Genomic DNA, 19,479 nt, shown 5'->3' with positions numbered 1-19,479 from the left:
TGGGATCTTGTCTGAGGACTAGGAAGGCTAAGTAGGAGGCAGTAAAGAAGATGCTTTGAACTTGAAAGAAACAGAATAGAGCTTTAATACTTACAGCTGTCCTCTTCTTCAGTTATACATTTCACAACATAACAGGCGTAGATGAAACCTGCCAGCTGAAACAAAACAGAGATGCTTTAGACATCAGACAAAGGCACCAAAACCAGACCTCACTGGGGAGTGGCTTTTCAAAGTTAGGCAGTTTACAACCAGACTTAGGGCTCCAACATGGCTCATTGGACTGGATCTTGACTCCAGTGTGGATTCCTGATTCAAATGATGCTCATCTGTGTTGTAAATAAACATATCACTCTGTTTTTCTCTGACCTGTGTTTACGTGTAAGATTTGTTAATTGCCAAGCAATCTAAAACAAATTATTTTCAGTACAGAAAAAGCCTTATGACCATTCACAAATGGATTAACATTTGCATTTGTGCCAATCAACTTCTAGTTTACTTTTCATTAGCTCAGTACCTAAGATTCTAAAACTTGGACTCTCACAGACCATCAGAAAAATGCTTTGAGGGAAAAACATTAAGGTGATTCTGTGGTTTGTTGCATGGGTTCTTTGTAAGTAAGGAAGACTCAGATCTGTAACAGGAACCAGGGCATACTGAGTATGATTAAGACAATATGTTACAGAGAAGTGATGAGATGGACACCTATAAGTAGGGAGTATCATCAAAATGCATTGAATATGGCATTACACACATCACATTGTCTTTTCTGAAACACTACAAAAAAGTCTGTGTGCTTGTAAAGGAGCACAACAAAGTCATTTGATCTCTCTATTTTCTCAGATTGGGTGTTTTTGTATTCCTTCCTACTAGTACAATATTTATTTAGTCAATTTATGAACACTAATCAAAAGAAACAAATATAATTTCTGGATAAGTAGAAGACTATTTGTTTTCTTTTTTTGCAAATTGATCTAGTTTGGAGGAATCCTTAAAGGTATGTCCTTAAAACAGTGATGAAGATTATTCACAACAACATTTCAAACAAACATTGATCTGGCTGAGAACCGACCCCACACAATAATATTTAGTGTGGGGAAGAAAACATTAGGAAAAGCTGCAGTCTTCAATCAGGAAGTGAAAGCACGGGGAAAAAAGGAACTGCCGCGACAAGCCTAATGAAGTTGTTTTTCATTAGGTGACAGATAGTGATCTTCTGGAGGATGTGAGTGGAACATCTTAAGTCAAAGGCTACACTAATAGGTATTTAATGAGCACAGAACTATTAGGAGACAAAGCGGTCTCTGGTGAAAAGAAACTTTTAAGTCCCTAATTTGGACTTGAGAGAGAAAGCACGTTCTGGCAGATTCTAGCTATCTTCCAAAAAGAACTGGCATAGGATAAAACAGTGGTCATTCCTGGACAATAGAGAAAAGCAGTGACCACATTTGGGGAGGCAGAGTTGAAGGAAAAAGACTTATGCAACACTTCATACACTTGTTTTTAGATCCTGGAGGAGAGGGAATGGATACTCTCGGCCCTCTCTAGCCCCAACTGTAGTATCTGCACCAGTATACATCATAGAGAGTCAAAAATAAATACCACTGATGCTATATCAGTAGACTGAGTTTTCTTTTTAAGAAATATTTTAGAAAACTCATCAAATCAGCATGTTTCTCTTTGAATTATATGTTGCTATTGGCCATAAGATAGTGATAGTAAGAATCACTTCTTTATATAATAGAGTCATCAAGGTCTTTGTTTTTATGGCACTTATTTTTAGAGTTCAGAGTACTAATTAAAAACCAATGTCTCCTATTTGGCTTTAGCAAAGATTTTGATTTATCCAAACTCAAATCACATAGTGATTTGAGCATTTCATGGGTACTGAAAAAATAGAGACTATACTAACACATCTTGATCTTTCACCCACCAGGACCCATGAAAATGCTTTTTAATGGAGTGAGCCAGTCCCATGGGTGCCTGACATTGGTACTTGGATCTGGCTGTGTCTAGGTAAAGAGCCTATGGGTGTGGTTAAATCCCCTTGGTATTGCTTATAGCTTCACCTCTTCCTCTACATTGAGTTCTTACTATATGTGGCTAAATGTTACAGGTTTATCACTAGTTTTCCTCTTCTTTTCAGTGTTAAATGCTTATTAAATTATTTGTAAAGCAATTTGTCCTAATTACAAACTGTTTTAAAAAAATTCTTACTCATCACTTCATTTCTTTGAAATGAATATCTAGGTAATAAGCATCGATACATTCTGAGATTCATGGCCAATAAGTTTAAAAATCACATTAAAGTGTCAGTAGATTCTTGATTATTAAGTGTACTCTCCCAGAATGCAGCTAAGGCACTGCATTCTGCTTACCAATGATCTTTTAATTATATTCATTTTCATTCTTTAACTATCTGGGGAGCTCCTTTGATATAAAAGTAAATCCTGCTGCATTTTTTTACAAAAGCTTGCTGATTAAGAGAACTTTAGCTTTTAAATTGGTCACCTCTAACTACAAATGGAAATTTGTGTTCCCCAAATTAATCAAGATTCATAAACTCTGCTATCTTCCAATTTCCCTATACAGTACACATTTCTAATTTAATTTTACCTCCCCAGTGGCAATTTATAAAATTTACCAATAGAGAGGGGTTTCAAATTATTTCTAACAATTCTGAATGTTTCTGATATGGTTTGGCTGTGCTCCCAAATCTCATCTTGAATTGTAGTTCCCATAATCCCCAGGGGTTGTGGGAGGGACCCAGTGGCAGGTAACTGAATCATGGGAGAAGTTACCTTCATGCTGTTCTCATGATAGTGTGTGCGTTCTCAAAAGATCTGATGGTTTTATAATGAACTTTTCCCTCCTTTGCTTTCATTCTTCTCCTTGCTGCCACCATGTGAAGAAGGTCTTTGCTTCCCCTTCTGTCTTGATTATAAATGTCCTGAGGCCTTCCCAGCCATGCTGAACTGTGAGTCAATTTAACTTCTTTCCTTTTTAAATTACCTAGTCTAGGGTATGTCTTTATGAGCAGTGTGAGAACAGAAGAATCCAATCTCCTGTAATATGCAACTCTGCTAATTGCTACCTGGGCTACAATGATGAACTAAAGCAGAGTTCTAGTCACCACCGACATTTTGGGTTTGGAATACTTTTTTATTGAGGCTGTTATGTGTTGTCAATGTTTAAACAATAACATCCTACAATCAAGACTGTCAACAATTGAGGCAATAAAAATATTTCTAGACATTGTCACATGTCCTCTAAAAGGCAAAATTTCCCCTGGTTAGAGCCGCTGTTTGAGATACAGTCCTAGCTTTAAGTAGTTTGCAATTTTGTAGCAGGTGTATATATAATTGTAATTTGAAGTAGATTTAGGTAAATCTTCAGAAAGAAGGAAGAAAATTGTACCTCTAATAAGTAACAACAAACAGTAGACTGGATACTTTCATGTGTTAGCCCATTAAGCCTCACAAACACCCTTGGAAGAGCATTATATATATTTTTGCAGATGACAGGCAAAATGGGATTTGCTTTTCCAGAGTGAGATTATCAAGCAGGAAAGATATGGGTTGTGTTTAGGTAAGAGGCAGTAGTTAAATCTGATGAGAGTTTGGGGACTTCATACTAGAGCAATGGAAATTAGAGCTGTGAAGACCAGATTAGGGTCATAAACAGTGGGCCTCCAGTGTGCCAAATTGCCAATGGAACTATGCCATTTTTCTATGAAAATTTTCTATGAAAATTTGTATGGTGTGCTGAAGGAGCACACCATACAAAAGTATAACATTTTTCATGGGCCCAAGTCTTTCCTGATGCGATACTTGACTTCCTTTCTAGCCTCATTTCTCACCAGTCCTTGTCAGAACTGATGTCAGTAGAAAGCTGTTGGTAGCTTGCTGACATCTATCAGGTAGCTTTCCTTCTCTGTTCCTTAACTCATTTCCCCAGTCTGTCAACAAAGAATGCTAACGCCCTCTACCTCTTCCTTCCCCTCCCTACTCAGCCTTGCACCTCCAGTAAAGAGTGATTCTAACTCATTCTTTTTTTGCATTTGTTTTTGAAAACAGAGTTCCGAGTTGCTAAGCTGGATATAAAGCTTTACACAGCAGTACTGCCTGCTTACTTCCCAGGTCTTCTTTTTTAATTTTTTATTTCACTTTTATTTTAAGTTCTAGGGTTCATATGCAGGTTTGTTATACAGGTAAAGTTGTGTCATGGGAGTTTGTTGTACAGATTATTTCATCTCCCAGGTATTAAGCTGGCCTTAAAGAATGAGTTAATACCCACCAGGAAAAACAACTAATGGATACTAACTCATTCTTTAAGGCTGAATAAAGGTGCTGTTTCCTCCAAGAACTGGTAATCCATTCTCAGAGTAGGTTGGTGCTTGGCACTTTTGAGATAGACCTTGAGAGGTGGGAGGACTTGAAAGGGAATAAAGAGGGGAACAGAGAGATGGAGAGTACATCTTCCAAGCAGAGCTCAGACTAGAGCTGGAAAGAAATAGATACATTTAGGGAGGAGGAAGTGGCCCAGTTCAGAGAAGCTTGGGGTGTATAAAGGGAAGTAATGGGTCACAAAGCGGATAATAGAGGCTCATGTTGGTAGAGTAGATGTTAGTATCTGAAATTAAAAGAAAATAATTTTATTTTGTTCCTTATGTGAAGATGCTTAGAATAATAATGGAAGGGATCTGTGGCACTATCTTAGGCAAACATACAATTATCCGCTAGTGAAAGAAACAAAATATTCTAGTGTTTCAGTCTTTGTCATTCAAAGCAGAGCTAAGTATAATTTTTTTAAATTTTTATTTATCTTTTCACCTTCATATATCTAATGTGATTTGTTCACTTCTAATTCACCTGATAAGGAATTACATATCATCTTGATATTATTACTGACTGGAAGGAAGTATTTTCTCTCTATAACTAAATCAGATTAAAATTCTTTTTTATATCCACAAACCAAATTATGATTGTATGTCTCAGAAATTCACTTAGAAGCTAATAGAAAAAGTGAAACCAAAGCCTTTTGGTAAGTATTTTAAAAGATTTAATTGTTATAATTGAAAATATAGCAACCTTAGTGTTTAATCTATTACATTCTAGATTTCCGCTTCTGGGAAGTTGGAGTAATGGGAGGGATACCTTTCCCTATCTTTCCTATTAAATACAATTAAAAACCCTGAACATTATATATATATATAACAAACACAGGAAGACTGATGCAGACCAACTATGGTCTTTGGTACTCAAGAAAGTACATGAGGGTGAATTCCATTATTAGTATTACTATTATTATTATTTCATATACACCAGACTTATTTGGAGCTGAAGAAGCCTATAACTCTGAAATGCCAACAGGTACAGATTTTTTAAAAGCCCCAGTAAACGCTTGCTGTCTCTAGCCAAAAGACCAGAGAAAAGGGAAAACGCAGCCCACCAAGACAGAAAGTTTTACAATGATAGTACCTCTTTGTTTCAGCCAACACCATAGAAAAACAAAACAAAACAAAAACACAAAAATTGTAGCCCCACTCCCCAACCACAGCAACAAAGAGTGGGGAGCCAAGACTTCCCCACTGCCTCATGGGTAATCCAGACTTTTAGCCTCACTCTCCAGTAATGAGGCAGACGCTCTCTTTTCTCCACTGGGGTGTTGTCAGTGGAAGCTTAGTAGAAGATGAGGACTTTTACCAATGCCCAGCAGTACTGAGGCCTGTCCGCCACCCCCGTGGCATCAGTGAAAGCCACCTTGGAGCAGTAATAAGGCTCTTGCCAGATATGGAGGTATCACTGAGAGGCTAGTGGGGAGCAGGACCTTCCACAGCTTCCCAGACTTAATGAAAAGCCCTTCCCACATTGAGTCTCAATGGAGGCTAAGTGGGAACCCTGGACTTCTATCCTCACTTGGCAGAAATAAGTCAGCATCCCTCCTTCTCCTATCAAAACAGCATCAGAGGATTCAACTAAAATGAAAGGTTTAATTAAGATTTAGGGTCTCATAGCATAATACCCAAAATGTCCACGTTTCAATTAAAAATTACTAAAAATACCAACAATGAGGATTTCCTCAAACTGAGTGAAAGGACAGCCAATGTAACCTAACCACAGAGGTGATAGAGATGTTAAGATTTTCTGGCAAATATTTTAGAGTAGACATCGCAAAAATGCTCCAATAGGCAATTACAAACATGCTTGAAATAAATTAAAATATTAGAAGGTCTCAGCAAAGACACAGAATATGTGAGGAAGAACCAAACTGAAAATTTAGAACTGAAAAATGTAGAGAACACAGAGGAAAGAATCAGTGAACTTGAAGACTGAACAATAGAGATTACCTAAACTAAGCAACAGAGACAAAGTAAACTGGAAAACATGCACAGAGTCTCAGGGACTCATGGAAATATCAAAAGACCTAACTTTTTTCTCCCCCCACTGCAGTCCTGAAAGGAAAGGAGAAAGAGATCAGCACTGAAAAAGCCTTCAAAGAAATAATGACTGAAAACTTCTGAAATTTGGCAAAGGACATAAACTTACTAATTCAAAAAGCTTAGTGAACCGCAAAAGTATAAATCTAAAGAAATTCACGCCACAATGCATGACAGTCAAACTTAGGAAAGCCAAAAACAAATACCTTGAAAGCAGAAACAGGGAAACGTTTATGTACAGCCATTCTGGAAAACAGTTTGGAGGTTTCTTTACAAACTAAACATGCAACTACCATATGATCTAGCAATTGCACTCCTGCCCAGGAGTGCAATTTTGTCTCAGAGAAATAAAAACGTGTTCCAACAAAAACCTGTACACTAATGTGTATAACATCGCTATTCATAATAGGCCCAAGGTGGATGCAACCCCAATGTTGTTCTGTGGGTTAATAGTTAAACAAACTGTGGTACATCCACACCATGAAATACTATTCAGCAAGAAAAAGGAACTGATGACTGATACATGCAACAACCTGCATGAATTTCCATAGAATTGAGGTTTGTGAAAAAAGCCAACTCAAAAAGGTTGTATGTTATGTGATTCTAGTTATAGAACATTCTTGACATAATAAAATTGTAGAAATAGAGAACAGGTTGGTGGTTGCCGGGGACTAAGGAGGGTGGGTTATGAAGGAAGTGAATGTGGCCATAAAACGCAACGTATGGGATCTCTGTGGTGACGAAACTTTCTGTCTTGACTGTATCAATATCCAGATCCTAAAAGTGAAGCTGTACTGATTTTTGCAATGTAATACTATTTGGAGAAACTGGGTAAAGTGTACACAGAATCTTTCATTTTATTTCATATAATTGCATGTGATCCATATTTATCTCACAATAAAAAGTTTACTTGAAAAATACTACATTTTACGGTACTTTTATTTATGTTTAAAAACCTTCATATTATAATTTATAAATTAGAAGTATATCTAAACCAAGTAGATTGTTTTCTTAAATATATCTAAACCAAGTAGCTTGTTTTCTTAAGTACAAAGACACATTTTAATTTTGTGCTTTTATGCCAACATGATTAGAAATGAGGAGTAGCAACATGACTTTTGTATCCACAATTATCTCACATTCCACATAAATTGGTTATATGTTTTATTAAAATTAAATAATCTAATTTTATTCTGAATTCATAATTCACAGGCTCTAAGCCCATGCTTTTTGTAATAGGAATTTGAACAGAAGGATATTATGCACACACAAAGTATAATTTTAAGTTGCAGCTGATTTTTACTTGCTCTTTTTCATCTTATTCCATCTACATAATTTGAGATTGCTTCAGCAAAGGATTCAAATGTGATTACATCAGCGTTATTAATGAAGGTCTTTATATGAAGTATTTTATTATGTGGGCTGGTATATCATCTCTATTGTTTACCAGATGATTCTTATCTCATACTAATCCACTGGCTGGACTATTGTGGAGCACACTGCAAATTTTCTCTGCTACGAATAATCCAGGTGCAGTTATCAACCCACAATAACACATGGAGGATTGCCTCCAGGGCTATTGTGAATGTTCACAGCCTACTGGGTCAGAAAAGCTTTTCAGAGGATCAGAAACATATCTTAATACCAGCCTTTAGGTATTCTGCTGCATCATCAAGCATGACTGTATTAAACACTTTTTAAAAGATTAAATAAAACCAGACATACATGCAAACTTATATTATCTACTTTAAGTTGGGAAATAGGCTGAACTAAATGACAACACTGGTTTACCCAGTCATTCCTGTTATGAAATAGTCTCTGGAGACTGGTAGATTTCTTCAGTCCAAACTTATCAAAAAGTAAAGGAGTCTGGTGTATTAGTAAACTGGGCAGAGCAGAAGAAATTCAGGCAGGACAAAAGATGGCTAATAATATTCAAATGTCATCATGGTTAATACCTCTCTCAGGGTTTAAATATGAGATTCATTTTTAAAAATGTATTGAGAGCAGTAGTTCAACCATTCTATACATGTGCCGGTTGGGAGATGATCAAAGAAATGGCTAATCTAGTGCAATAGAACTGCCATGAAATTGCCTTCCGGTTTAGAGATAAGAGCCATAGGGGAGTCCTTAACCAAAACTATTCATTGAAAATAATTGGGAAATGTAAAAAGCAACTATCAATAATACCATACTATTTTAATGGTAAAGTTGAGTTTAAGATTGTATGTTTGTAATGTGCAAAAGGAACTCTGATTTACTCATAATGAATCATTTGAAGCAGAAAGTACAATTTTTAAATATTCTGTAAAATGTACACAATTAATACTGTCCTACAGAATTTTGGAACAAAATCACTACATAGTTCTTTGGGGAGCAAATGGTACAAGTAGCATAATTTTTGCTCAGAGATAATAGGGTACCAATAGCAAAATTAACTGTATGAAAGGTAAGGTATTTGTAAAAACAAATTAGCCCGTATTGGATATTCTCTAACATTAGTAGACAAGGCTAAAGAAGGATCCTTGTATTTCATTGGAAGGAGTATGCTGCCCCAGTGATGGCAATGGGAATACAAGGCCAGATTTCTCTGTAGAGACTAGGAGAGAAGATTATTTGTATTAAAATACTTAGTTGTAAAAATAACTGGCATTAAATAGGTGCGTTTGGAAAACGAAAGGGGCTAAAACTATGTTAACATTTCCTTCTTTTTAGAGGTACTAGATTGGAAGGTAAGGAAAGTGTGGAATATACAATGCAGCTGAGACTTCAGCACATACCCAATGATCAAAAATAATGCACTGATTAATATTATATTAAAATGATGTCAGTAGTACTCTCACTGCACTAAAAAAGAAAAAGTGAAACACAATGGAAACATCAGGACAAACCAGCTAGAGAGAAAAATGACTTTAAAATGTTATTGTAAACTCAGATGTATTATTAGGGTTTTGAAAATATAGTTAAGTAGGAACCTTAGAGCAATTGGTCCCTTTCCCTGACATTTGTGGGAATAAGCTTTATGCTTATGAAAAGGTATTTTATGTGGCACCCAATAAAGCGTACCTCTGAAGCAAAATACTTGTTGCAGTATGTGGCAAGGAAGATGAATGAGAGTGAAGACAGGAAAAGAAAAAGAACCCTCTCGGGGAATAAGATGTGGATTGGGGAAGACACAAATTTGAAGACCAGTTTTTTCCCCAAAGCAATTTTAAAAAGGCACGATACTGAATCGAAGTCACTTAAAAGGCCCATCAAGTCTATCCATGTGTAGCAGTATAATCTAGTTGGATTGAATAACTTTGGAGTCAGAACTTGGCTATAATTAGTGTTCTTCAGTGACCCTTTCTTCCTTTCCATCTGAGTTACCTTCTTTTCAGTATAAATCTTAGATTGTCTTCTTTCTACATAGCTCATAGCCAATGCAAAGGTGAAACAGAATGTCATAAACCTCAGAATGAAGGGATTTCATTAATTGCTAGCAATACCATTATTACCAATTGAGAATATATAACCTAGGACAAATTGCAATTGTATTTCTGTGCATTACTTTTTGTTTTAGTGTTTAAACCTCAAAACCAGCCAAATCATCTAACCAACCCTCCCATCCTGGTAACAGCTGGGAGGTAGAAAAGGAAATGCCAGTGATTACTATTTAAAGTAGTATCTGCCATTACTATTCACTATACTCTGGGCATGTGGTAACATCTTTACAGCCATTCTGCTATCCATTCTTTCCAAAATGAAGGAGACAATTTCTGTTATCATCTATTATGTATAAATGAAAAAACCGAGGCTTAGAGAAGTTAGATAGTTCTGTCCCAAGATTCAGACATAATGAGAAGACTTGATTCATGCCTACGGACCCTAAATCCTATGCTTCTCATTTTCACACAGTCTTCTTAGTTTATCCAAAAGGCAAAACTGACAATACTCTCAAGCAAAGAGAACATAAGATTCTAAAAATCAGAGTGAACTCACATTCACTTAAAAAATAAAAAGTTAAAATTAAGTTCACCTAGTTTTTCAAGTTGGAAATCTGGATACAGAAGTTACTGCTGAGCTTTGAATTAGCAGAGCTTGGAAATCATCAAGAAACAAAGTGGCTACCAGATAAACCACAGAGGAGTTTAATACTACTTGTGGGAAACCTGGAACATGTAGGAGAACGCATGTGCTCCTCCCACTCGTTTAATTACCATTTCAGTGGTTCCGACTCATCATGATTTTATAGTTCTCCTCTGAATTGCTTACACGTGCTTCTACACACCAGCGTGGGCTTCTTATATTAGACATATATTGGTGAGCCACTAATTAGCTTCAGTTTACTGCTGGTGAGCAAGGTGAGCCTCGCATTAGGTGGAGAGTCAGATGGAGGGATGGTTCTAAGAGCTTGAAAATCTAAACATAGCTCTTTTTGCTCATAAGATAAAGACATGATAGCAAAGTATCGAAGGACATTCATGACTTGGCTCAAGCCTATGCTTTCAGTCCCAACACTTGTGGCTCCCCTTTACTCTTCCATATTAAATCTCTGGCAGTTCCTCTACTACATATGCCATGCTGTTTGATATCTTTGTGTTTTTGAATAAGGCATTTCTCTGTCTGACAGACAACATTTATTACCATATAGTGAATGCCTACATGAAACATGGGCTACTTCAAGGTTACTCCTCAGGGAAATATTTTCTAAACATCAAAAAGCACAGATAGGCATTCCTCACTCTCTGTGCTCTTATAGCACCCTGTCCAATATCTATATTGCACAACTTAATTCATTTTTGCATATTAATTCTTAAACTGGACTATCAGCATTCTCTAGAGTAACCAAGAATATTTCTACTACCCCAGAAAGTTCCTTCTTGGCCTTTCATCCTCACCACTCTTTCAACCCTTACACCACCCACCAGACCACACCTGTTCTGATTTTGATAAACATAGAATACTTTTGCTGGGTCTTGAACTTCATACAATAGAATCTTATTGCTTGGTGTCTGGCTTCTTTCACTAAGCATAATATAATATTTTTAAGATTAATCCAAGCTACTGCATCTGTCAGTAATTCATTGTTTTATTTCCAACTGGCATTCTATAAGTATGTGAATATAATTTTATCAGCTAACTTTTGATACATAACACACAAAACCAAAATTTAGTGGCTTGAAGAAACAACCATTCATTTCTGCTCATTGTTTTTTGGGTCAACATTTTGGATTGAGTTCAGCTGGGCAGTTCTTTTGCTGAATTTGGTTGGGCTCACTCATGCGTTTGTGATTGACTGTGAATTAGCTAGGTAGCACTTTTTTTCTGGGGCTTGGCTTATTGTTAGGTGGGGGTGATGAAGTCAAATAAATGGACCACATATTTGTGGTCTCACATATCTAATTATTCATCAGAACAATCTGGTCTTGTTCACACTGGTGTGGCAGGTTTAAAGAGCAATAATAGTAAGGTGCACTTCTCAGGTCTCTGTATGATGTTTGCCATCATCTCAATGTCAAAATCAGTTGGAGGCCATTATAGCAAAAGTCTTCCATGATGCCACAATTTATTTACTTACTCATCTGCTAAAGGACATTAGGCTCTCAAGGATTAACTGGTTTTTATTCTCAGTTACTTCCAATCTTATATCTTGAACCAACTCATTTAAATAATTTTGCTTTAGGATTTCATGATTACATAATGACAGGAGGACTTCCTTCCCTCCCTTCCCTCCTTCCTTCCTTCCTTCCTTCTTTCCTTCCTTCCTTCCTTCCTTCCTTCCTTCCTTCCTTCCTTCCTTCCTTCCTTCCTTCCTTCCTTCCTTCCTCCCTCCCTCCCTCCCTCCCTCCCTCCCTTCCTCCTGCCTTCCTTCTCTCTCTCTCTCTCTCTCTTTCTCTTTCTCTCTCTCTCTTTCTCTTTCTCTCTCTCTCTCTTTCTCTTTCTCTCTGTCTTTCCTTGTTGGAGTCAGGCTCTGTCACCCAGGCTGGAATGCAGTGGCACAATCTCGGCTCACTGCAACTCCGTCTCTGGGGCTCAACTCTGCCTCTGGGGCTCAACTGATTCTCCCACATCTCAAAATCTCCCAGGTATCTGGGATTACAAGCCTGCACCACCACGCCTGGCTAACTTTTGTATAATTTTTTAGTAGAGACGAAGTTTCGCCATGTTGGCCAGGCTGGTCTTAAGTTCCTGACAATATATTTCATCCAGTTTATGGGCCCAAGATGAAGATAAAAAAAAATCATTATGAACGCACTGAGCTCCTAGGAGATGCAAAAAATGTATTAACTCTCCTCATTTGTAAATGTTCATCGGTTTTTGACTCTATTCAGCCATTCCTACAAGCAGGAAGGTAGTCTTTCATATATTTTTTTCTTCCTAGTATATGTATTAATTGGCTCAAGTGGTTTCTGTTTTTTTCTTTTTTTTTTCTTTAAGTAGGCAGAGGTTGAGAACGGTTAGCTAATTTAGAGATTTTTTGGAGTCAACTTCTAAAAGAGAAGTTTAAATATGGGGATTGGAATTGCTTCTCTTACTACTCAAATTCTAAAAGTCCTTTAAGAGTTACTCACCTATTCTTTATTAGTAAATATCACTCATATTTCTGAACTTGAATTTTCCTTATATTTATATCAAACTAATTCTATCCAGATCATCAGTTCTTACTTTTTCTTTTAAATTATTATATCATTAACATTTTCTCATTATACACTTGCCAAAAAACATCAAGGAGAATACAACATTGATGACTCTATTAAAGAAACAGAAGAGTAGGAGAAGAAAAATAATTTGATAATTTGTCAAAGATCAAAAAGGAGACTGTTAAGAATTGCCCCCATGCAGAGCTTTTTTTTTGAAGTATTATCTGAAAATTTCTATCAAGTGCTGTAAGAACCATGTTTTCATTCCTTAAACTTGGCATTTTAGTATCTCCATTGACTTGTAGTTTTTTTCCCTTAACTTCTGGGAAATATGCTTTCCATTCCACTATATTTCTGACTATATTTGAAAAGATACAAAGGCATGAGCTTGTTATAACCACGGCATCAGAGCTCGGGGGAGAGCAAACTGTTTGTATTTTTTTCTTGCCTTTAAAGATGCCATCATTATCACTTGTTCCCCCAGAAAAGTGAAGTTTGATGACAATCTGTTTATCTCCTCACTGTACCTTAATGACTTCAAAATTGTTGAAACCTCATTACTGGATGTCATCTCTGTGCGTGTGTGTGTGTGTGTGTGTGTGCACGCGCGCGCGAATGTGAGTTGTAATAAAGCAAGAAATACTGAGTATGAAATGACATTGTGCCGATTTTTATGGTCTTTTATGAAGGATGGCTGAATTCTATAATTAGCCCCAGTCTGCTTCTGCAGGTCAATTTTCTAAAATTAGACAATGTAAGAGAAATTTTTTATACCTGACTTCTTCCCTCCACTATGAAAGGTCCTCAGCTAGAATTTATTTGTGACTATGATTCCTTCTAAATCCCTGTCTTTAGACAATTCTGACTCCCAATGACTTGTAACTTCACTATTCCAAGTTATATATAATTTACAACCTTCACAGCTTCCTAAAAGGCAGGCAGACTTTGCTGTTCCTCATCTCTGATGAATGTATTCAATCTGAGAATATTAGTGAATAATAATAATTAACATTAGTGTACTACTCATTCTGTGCTAAGCACTATTTATGCATAAATTCTTACTCCTCACAATCACTTTATGAGATAGGAATAATTATTATATTCTCTTTATAGATGAGGAATTGGGGGCATAGAGAAGTTAAAAGGCTTCTTCAAAGTCACCTACTAATAGATAGTGGAGCTGAGATTCAAACCCAGGGTGACTGACTCCAGAATCCATGTTCTTAACCACTCTACTGTCTGCCAGTCAAGCTCAGGATGTAAAAGGCTACATTCTCCCTGGCATCCATGGGTGACAGTTCTTTTGAATATATGCGTCATAGACTGAAATTTCTTCCTTTATATGTAGCTGATTAGGAAAGTAAACATAAATAAATACACAAAAGCGTAACTGTCCATCTGCACTTTAATATTATTTATTTATTAAAAACCTGAATTATAGAGAATAAATTCTCATATTTAAATCTTTAGAAAATACTAAAAAATCTGATAACAGGACCATATATTACCTTGAATATATTTTATTTTAAAGAGGTAAAACTTTTAGGTTGAAACCAACTATTTCTCTTTATTAATGATAATATAACACTTAAGCCATTAATCTAAATTGCATATCTATAACTAAGATAAAATATGCTATGACTAAGATGAATATAGACACTCAGCAATAGAAAAATGAGACCTTTTAATTCTGCTAAATGTAAGTAATTGATAAAAGACTACTTGGCACAAAAATACATGAATAATTGTCAATTTAGAATGTCTATAATTTGAAGCATAATACTCCAGCAATTGTTAAAGAAAAAAACAGTAGAAATTATACTTTTATCTCTTAGAAAATACTGTATAAAAGAAAGATGTGATAAAAATTAAGGTGTAGAATAAGGGAGTTCAAGCTATATTGAAGTGGAAGTGTGGATGAATACAAGACTATAGCAGAAACAAAATGCACCACCTTACCCTCAAGAGCTTTAGCTATTTGTAAGGCAAAGGCATCCTACCCTCTCACCTCTCAAACACATACACATATCACATGCTATTTGGAATTAGGTGGACTACAGACTGGAATGATGATGCACTTCCTCACGACCTTTGTGTGGCTATGGTTCCTGTCTTGATCTTCTAAAGCAGTGTATTGAGTGATTGGAGTGTGAATGAAAATGAGAGGTGAAGGGATCCACTTCCTACCCTGAGTTCTTCTAGTTTAGAATTTCTGCTCTTTTCAAACTCAAAAGTCAGTTTCAAGCAAGGTATTGTCAGCAAAAAGCCAGTGTAGGGTACAATAAACCCAAGGTCTATTCAGTGCTAAACTGTTGGGTAGAAATATAAAGTTCATAGTTATGAAAAATGTCCATGGAGGCTTAATGAATAACCAAGCTAAATTCGTTTCAATCATTGTTTACAGGATAGACAGTATGAACACAGATCACTACATATTCTTTCAGAACAAAAACTCCTCTAATCCAAACTGCAATTAGATTTAGGAGGCAAAGGTTTGCTTTCGTTTCTGCCAGAGCTGCCAGCCTCAGGGAAAAGAAGCAGTGTACTGAAGCTGGCACAGGAGTGGGGTACTTCCACATTACCAGATCTTCTTATGCTGTACCATGACAAACTTTTATTGCTGCACTTGGCGTTGACCCTTTGGATCCTTTGGATACTATTGGTATTGCAGTAGCTTGACCTCTCTAAAAGAACAGAAATGTTCAGGATAGTAAAAGAAAAAAAAATCATTATTTCAATTAAACCAGTGTCAAGAGGGTTCTGAAGCTGTCCAGTGCAGTAAACCTGACTGATAGTTTGGCTTCTCTGCAGTGTTATCATAGCTAAGATGGTAATGTCACTGACCACATAGAGTGCGAGCTTGATGTTGCAGGCATTTTCCCATTTCACAGATAATGTTCTCTTTATAGTCACATGCAATTACAATTCACTTTTACATGATAAATTGCAAAGTTTTACTTGTATATGACTATGTCCTATTCGAAGACTTTTTGAAGGAAAACGAAATGGGATTAAATAAACAGAAATAATGTAATGTTCTGTGGAGGTCAAAATCTCCTATATAATTAATTCAGAACTTGAATATACTACTTGGAGACAACTTAAATTTATAATGTAGGTTTTGTTGTTGTTTTTTTTTTTGTTGTTGTTGTTTTTAAAGCTGTCCTGTATCAACTTCTTAAGTAAAACCATTAATTCAATGAATGAAAACAAAGTCCTTTGAGGAGATTAAAGGCTGGCTTCATTCCAAGAAAGCTGCAAAAGAAGTTCAGAATGGCTTGGCCCAATCGGCCTCCTGAAAAAGTGGCAGATGCAAAACTCACTTCTGAGTTCCACATTTGCCTATCTCAAATATTGTCTGAATATCTGCTTTTTCCCTCACTCCCAGTCTAATGAATACTCAATAGTTCAAAAGCCTGTTGTTAAAGGAAATGAAGCATTGTCCTTCCATGGAAGTAAAAAATGTGCTCAAATTATTTGATTATCAAATATTGACTGTGCCTCTTCCATACCCTATGCCCAAGTGTTGTGAAAGCGCAGATGGTTTAGAGGTCAGGAAATTAAACCTTTCTCTTCTCTTCTCTCTAGAATTGGAGAGTTTATTTTTTTAAAAATCATTACATTCATTGACAGCATCTTTGGTGCTTGTATCTTTGGACAACAATAGTCAAAGCTTGCAGTCCAAAGCTGTCCAAAGATACTGTCAAAGAAAGATACAAGATGCTGACAGTATCTTTTTTTTTTTTTTTTTTTTTTTTTTGAGATGAAGTTTCACTCTTCTAGCCCATGCTGGGGTGCAATGGTGTGATCTCAGCTCACTGCAACCTCCACCTCCCGGGTTCAAGCAATTCTCCTGCCTCAGCCTCACAAGTAGCTAGGATTACAGGTGCACACCAGCATGCCCAGATAACTTTAACATTTTTAGTAGAGACAGGGTTTCATCATGTTGGCCAGACAGGTCTCGAACTCCAAACCTTGGGTGATCTGCCTGCCTCAGACTCCCAAAGTGCTCGAATTACAGGTGTGAGCCACTGCACCCAGTCAAAGCGTTGACAGTATCTTTGGACATACTTGTGTGTCTGACTTCCCACCAGATATCTCCCCTCAGACGTCTTAGTAGACATTTCAAACTTACTATGTGTAAACTATACTCCTGCTCTTCTCCCTAATACCTTACTATACCTAACTGTACCCACAGCTGTTCTGTTTCAGGTAATGACAATGCCATCCTTCCAGATGTTAAGTCCCAAGCTTGTGGACTCATCCTTGACTCTTCTTTTTCTGACATTATAGAAAATCTGTCAGAAAATACTGTAAGATTTGCCTTCAAGGTATACTCAGAGTCTGACCATTTTTAACCATCTGCAGTGTTCTCTCTCAGGTCCAAGTTGCCATTTCTTTCACCTAGATCACTACAATAGCCTCCTAACTTGTCTCCCCACTTGCAACAATTCAGCTTTACTCATAGTCTACTTGTAGCACAGCAGCCAGCCTGATTATCTAAGAATGTAAGTCTGATCATGTCACTCTTTTGTTCAAAATCTTCCATGACTCTCCAATCTACTCCCAGTAAAGGCCAGTGTCATCACGGAGGCTTCCAAATGTGACATAATGTGTCTCCCCATTACCTCTTTGACTCAGTCTCCTCCTCTTGTTCTCCTACTCACTGTTCTCTAGCTATCATGAGCTTTCTTGTTATTACTTGAAAATACAAGCCCATGGCAGCTTTTAGGCATGCAATATTCTCTCAGTATCTCTTTCAAATCTTGTTCAAATGTCACTTTGGTGAGGTTTACTTTGATCACTCTATTTTAAATTGCACCTTTCTTGGCACTCACACTACCTCTAACCCCACTCTATTATTTTTTCCATAGTAATTTAATCTGATACATGAAAAAGTCCTTTTTATTGTGTTTCTGAAACTAATGTGGTTAACCTGGTTAATTTTGGCACTAATAATCTGGATAGAAATTGATGGGTCTAGTCCCTCTTCAAGAAACTGAATATAACTTGCAATTTTTACCTGGTATTCTACTTAGAAAAATTCTCCCAAATTTTTCTCGCTCTCAAATTTACCTCCATCGCTATCCAGCCTGCAGGCCTTTAAACCCATCTCCAAGGGTAAAGACTTTAACCTCTGAGCCATAGCTGATCTTTCATTCTGGTCCGAATGTTGTGTCCTTCTGTTTCTTTTCTTCATCAATTACCTTTTTTCCTATTCTACCATTCCTTTCCCATCAGAAAAAAAGAAATGCAAATCTTAAAAGGACCTCCAGTTACCCCCCACCACCACTCCCACCTCTTCTCTCTCCCTCCTCTTTCTCCTTCCCATTTGCTGCCTGGCTTGTTGAAGGGTTATTCTACACTTGCTCTTCGCGTGTCTTTTATTCCACAATCCAGAGTGATTAGGCCTCCACTTTCTCTTCTATCTTCAAATGGTTCTCACTAGGAGGATATCCAGTGACATTCAGGATACTAAGTCCACAGAAAGTGTTCAGACTTGACTTTACTTGGCTTGGCCAAGTTCCAACACCACTAAAAAGCCTCTGGAGTCTTGAACTTTTCACATCCCTCAGCCTTAGTAGCAATAGTCTCTTCTGTTTTTTTCTCCCATCTACTTATGAATTTTAGTCTTATTTTTGTTTTTCTTTTTTTCTTTCTTTTAGATTCAGGGGATATGTGTGCTTGTTTGTTACATGCGTATATTGCCTACTAGTAGGGATTGGGCTTTTAGTGTGCCCATTATGCAAAGAGTAAACATTATACCTGATAGATGATTTTTCAACCTTTGCTTCTCTCTTATCCTTCCTGCTTTTGGATTCCACAGTGTCTGAGTTTTTACGTTAACAGAACTTTAAGTAATTGTGATCCCTAAGTTGTCTCCTAAGCCCTCTTCACTTCTTCCTTTACCTATTTCTCGATTCGTTCCACAACTTTCACTGTACATGGACTTAGCCTCTTGGAAGTCATTGGAGATCATTTTAGTGAGAACAGTAATTAACACAGAGGAGGTGGGGAAGCCGGATTGCTCTAAGTTATGAAATGAAAAGCATGTGAAAAGCAAGTGTAAAATAATCCTTTAAAATCCTGGCTGCAAATGGGAAGGAGATTCCCCAAATCCACATGTGCTGCTGAGATCTCCCTTCAGTGCTCCAGGCTCTAATGTGCAGCTGCCCACTGGGCATCTTCACTTGGAAAAACTCTGCGTGTCTCAAACTCATCATGTACAGCACAGAGTCCTCTTCCCCTCAGCTCTGGCCCTCCTCTCTTGCTCTCTGTCACAGGGAATGGCACCATTGACTATTCCATTGGATTATCCTGAATCTCAGAGTTCATCATTGACAGTGTCTACACCTGTACTTCCACCTACCAAGACCCAAGTTTCTACAACTAACACTATAAACTCAATTATTTCCTTTC

General features: G+C 37.0%; 1 protein-coding gene across 2 annotated transcripts in view; it reads right to left on the bottom strand.

Annotated features, from left to right (window-relative positions):
* Positions 1-19,479, bottom strand: part of NKAIN2 (sodium/potassium transporting ATPase interacting 2) — a 1,030,851-nt gene that overhangs the window by 27,988 nt on the left and 983,384 nt on the right. For both annotated transcript variants that reach the window (XR_499978.3, XM_038000565.2), the window contains exon 5: positions 95-155. Coding sequence is in view for 1 of the 2 variants with exons in the window: in XM_038000565.2 (XP_037856493.1) it covers positions 95-155 (61 nt within the window). In the remaining variant the exon portion in view is untranslated. The remainder of the gene's footprint in view (positions 1-94; positions 156-19,479) is intronic.

This window comes from Chlorocebus sabaeus, chromosome 13 (assembly GCF_047675955.1).
Source record: "Chlorocebus sabaeus isolate Y175 chromosome 13, mChlSab1.0.hap1, whole genome shotgun sequence".
Taxonomy (NCBI): Eukaryota; Metazoa; Chordata; class Mammalia; order Primates; family Cercopithecidae; genus Chlorocebus; species Chlorocebus sabaeus.
This window is presented reverse-complemented; position numbering and strand designations above follow the sequence as displayed.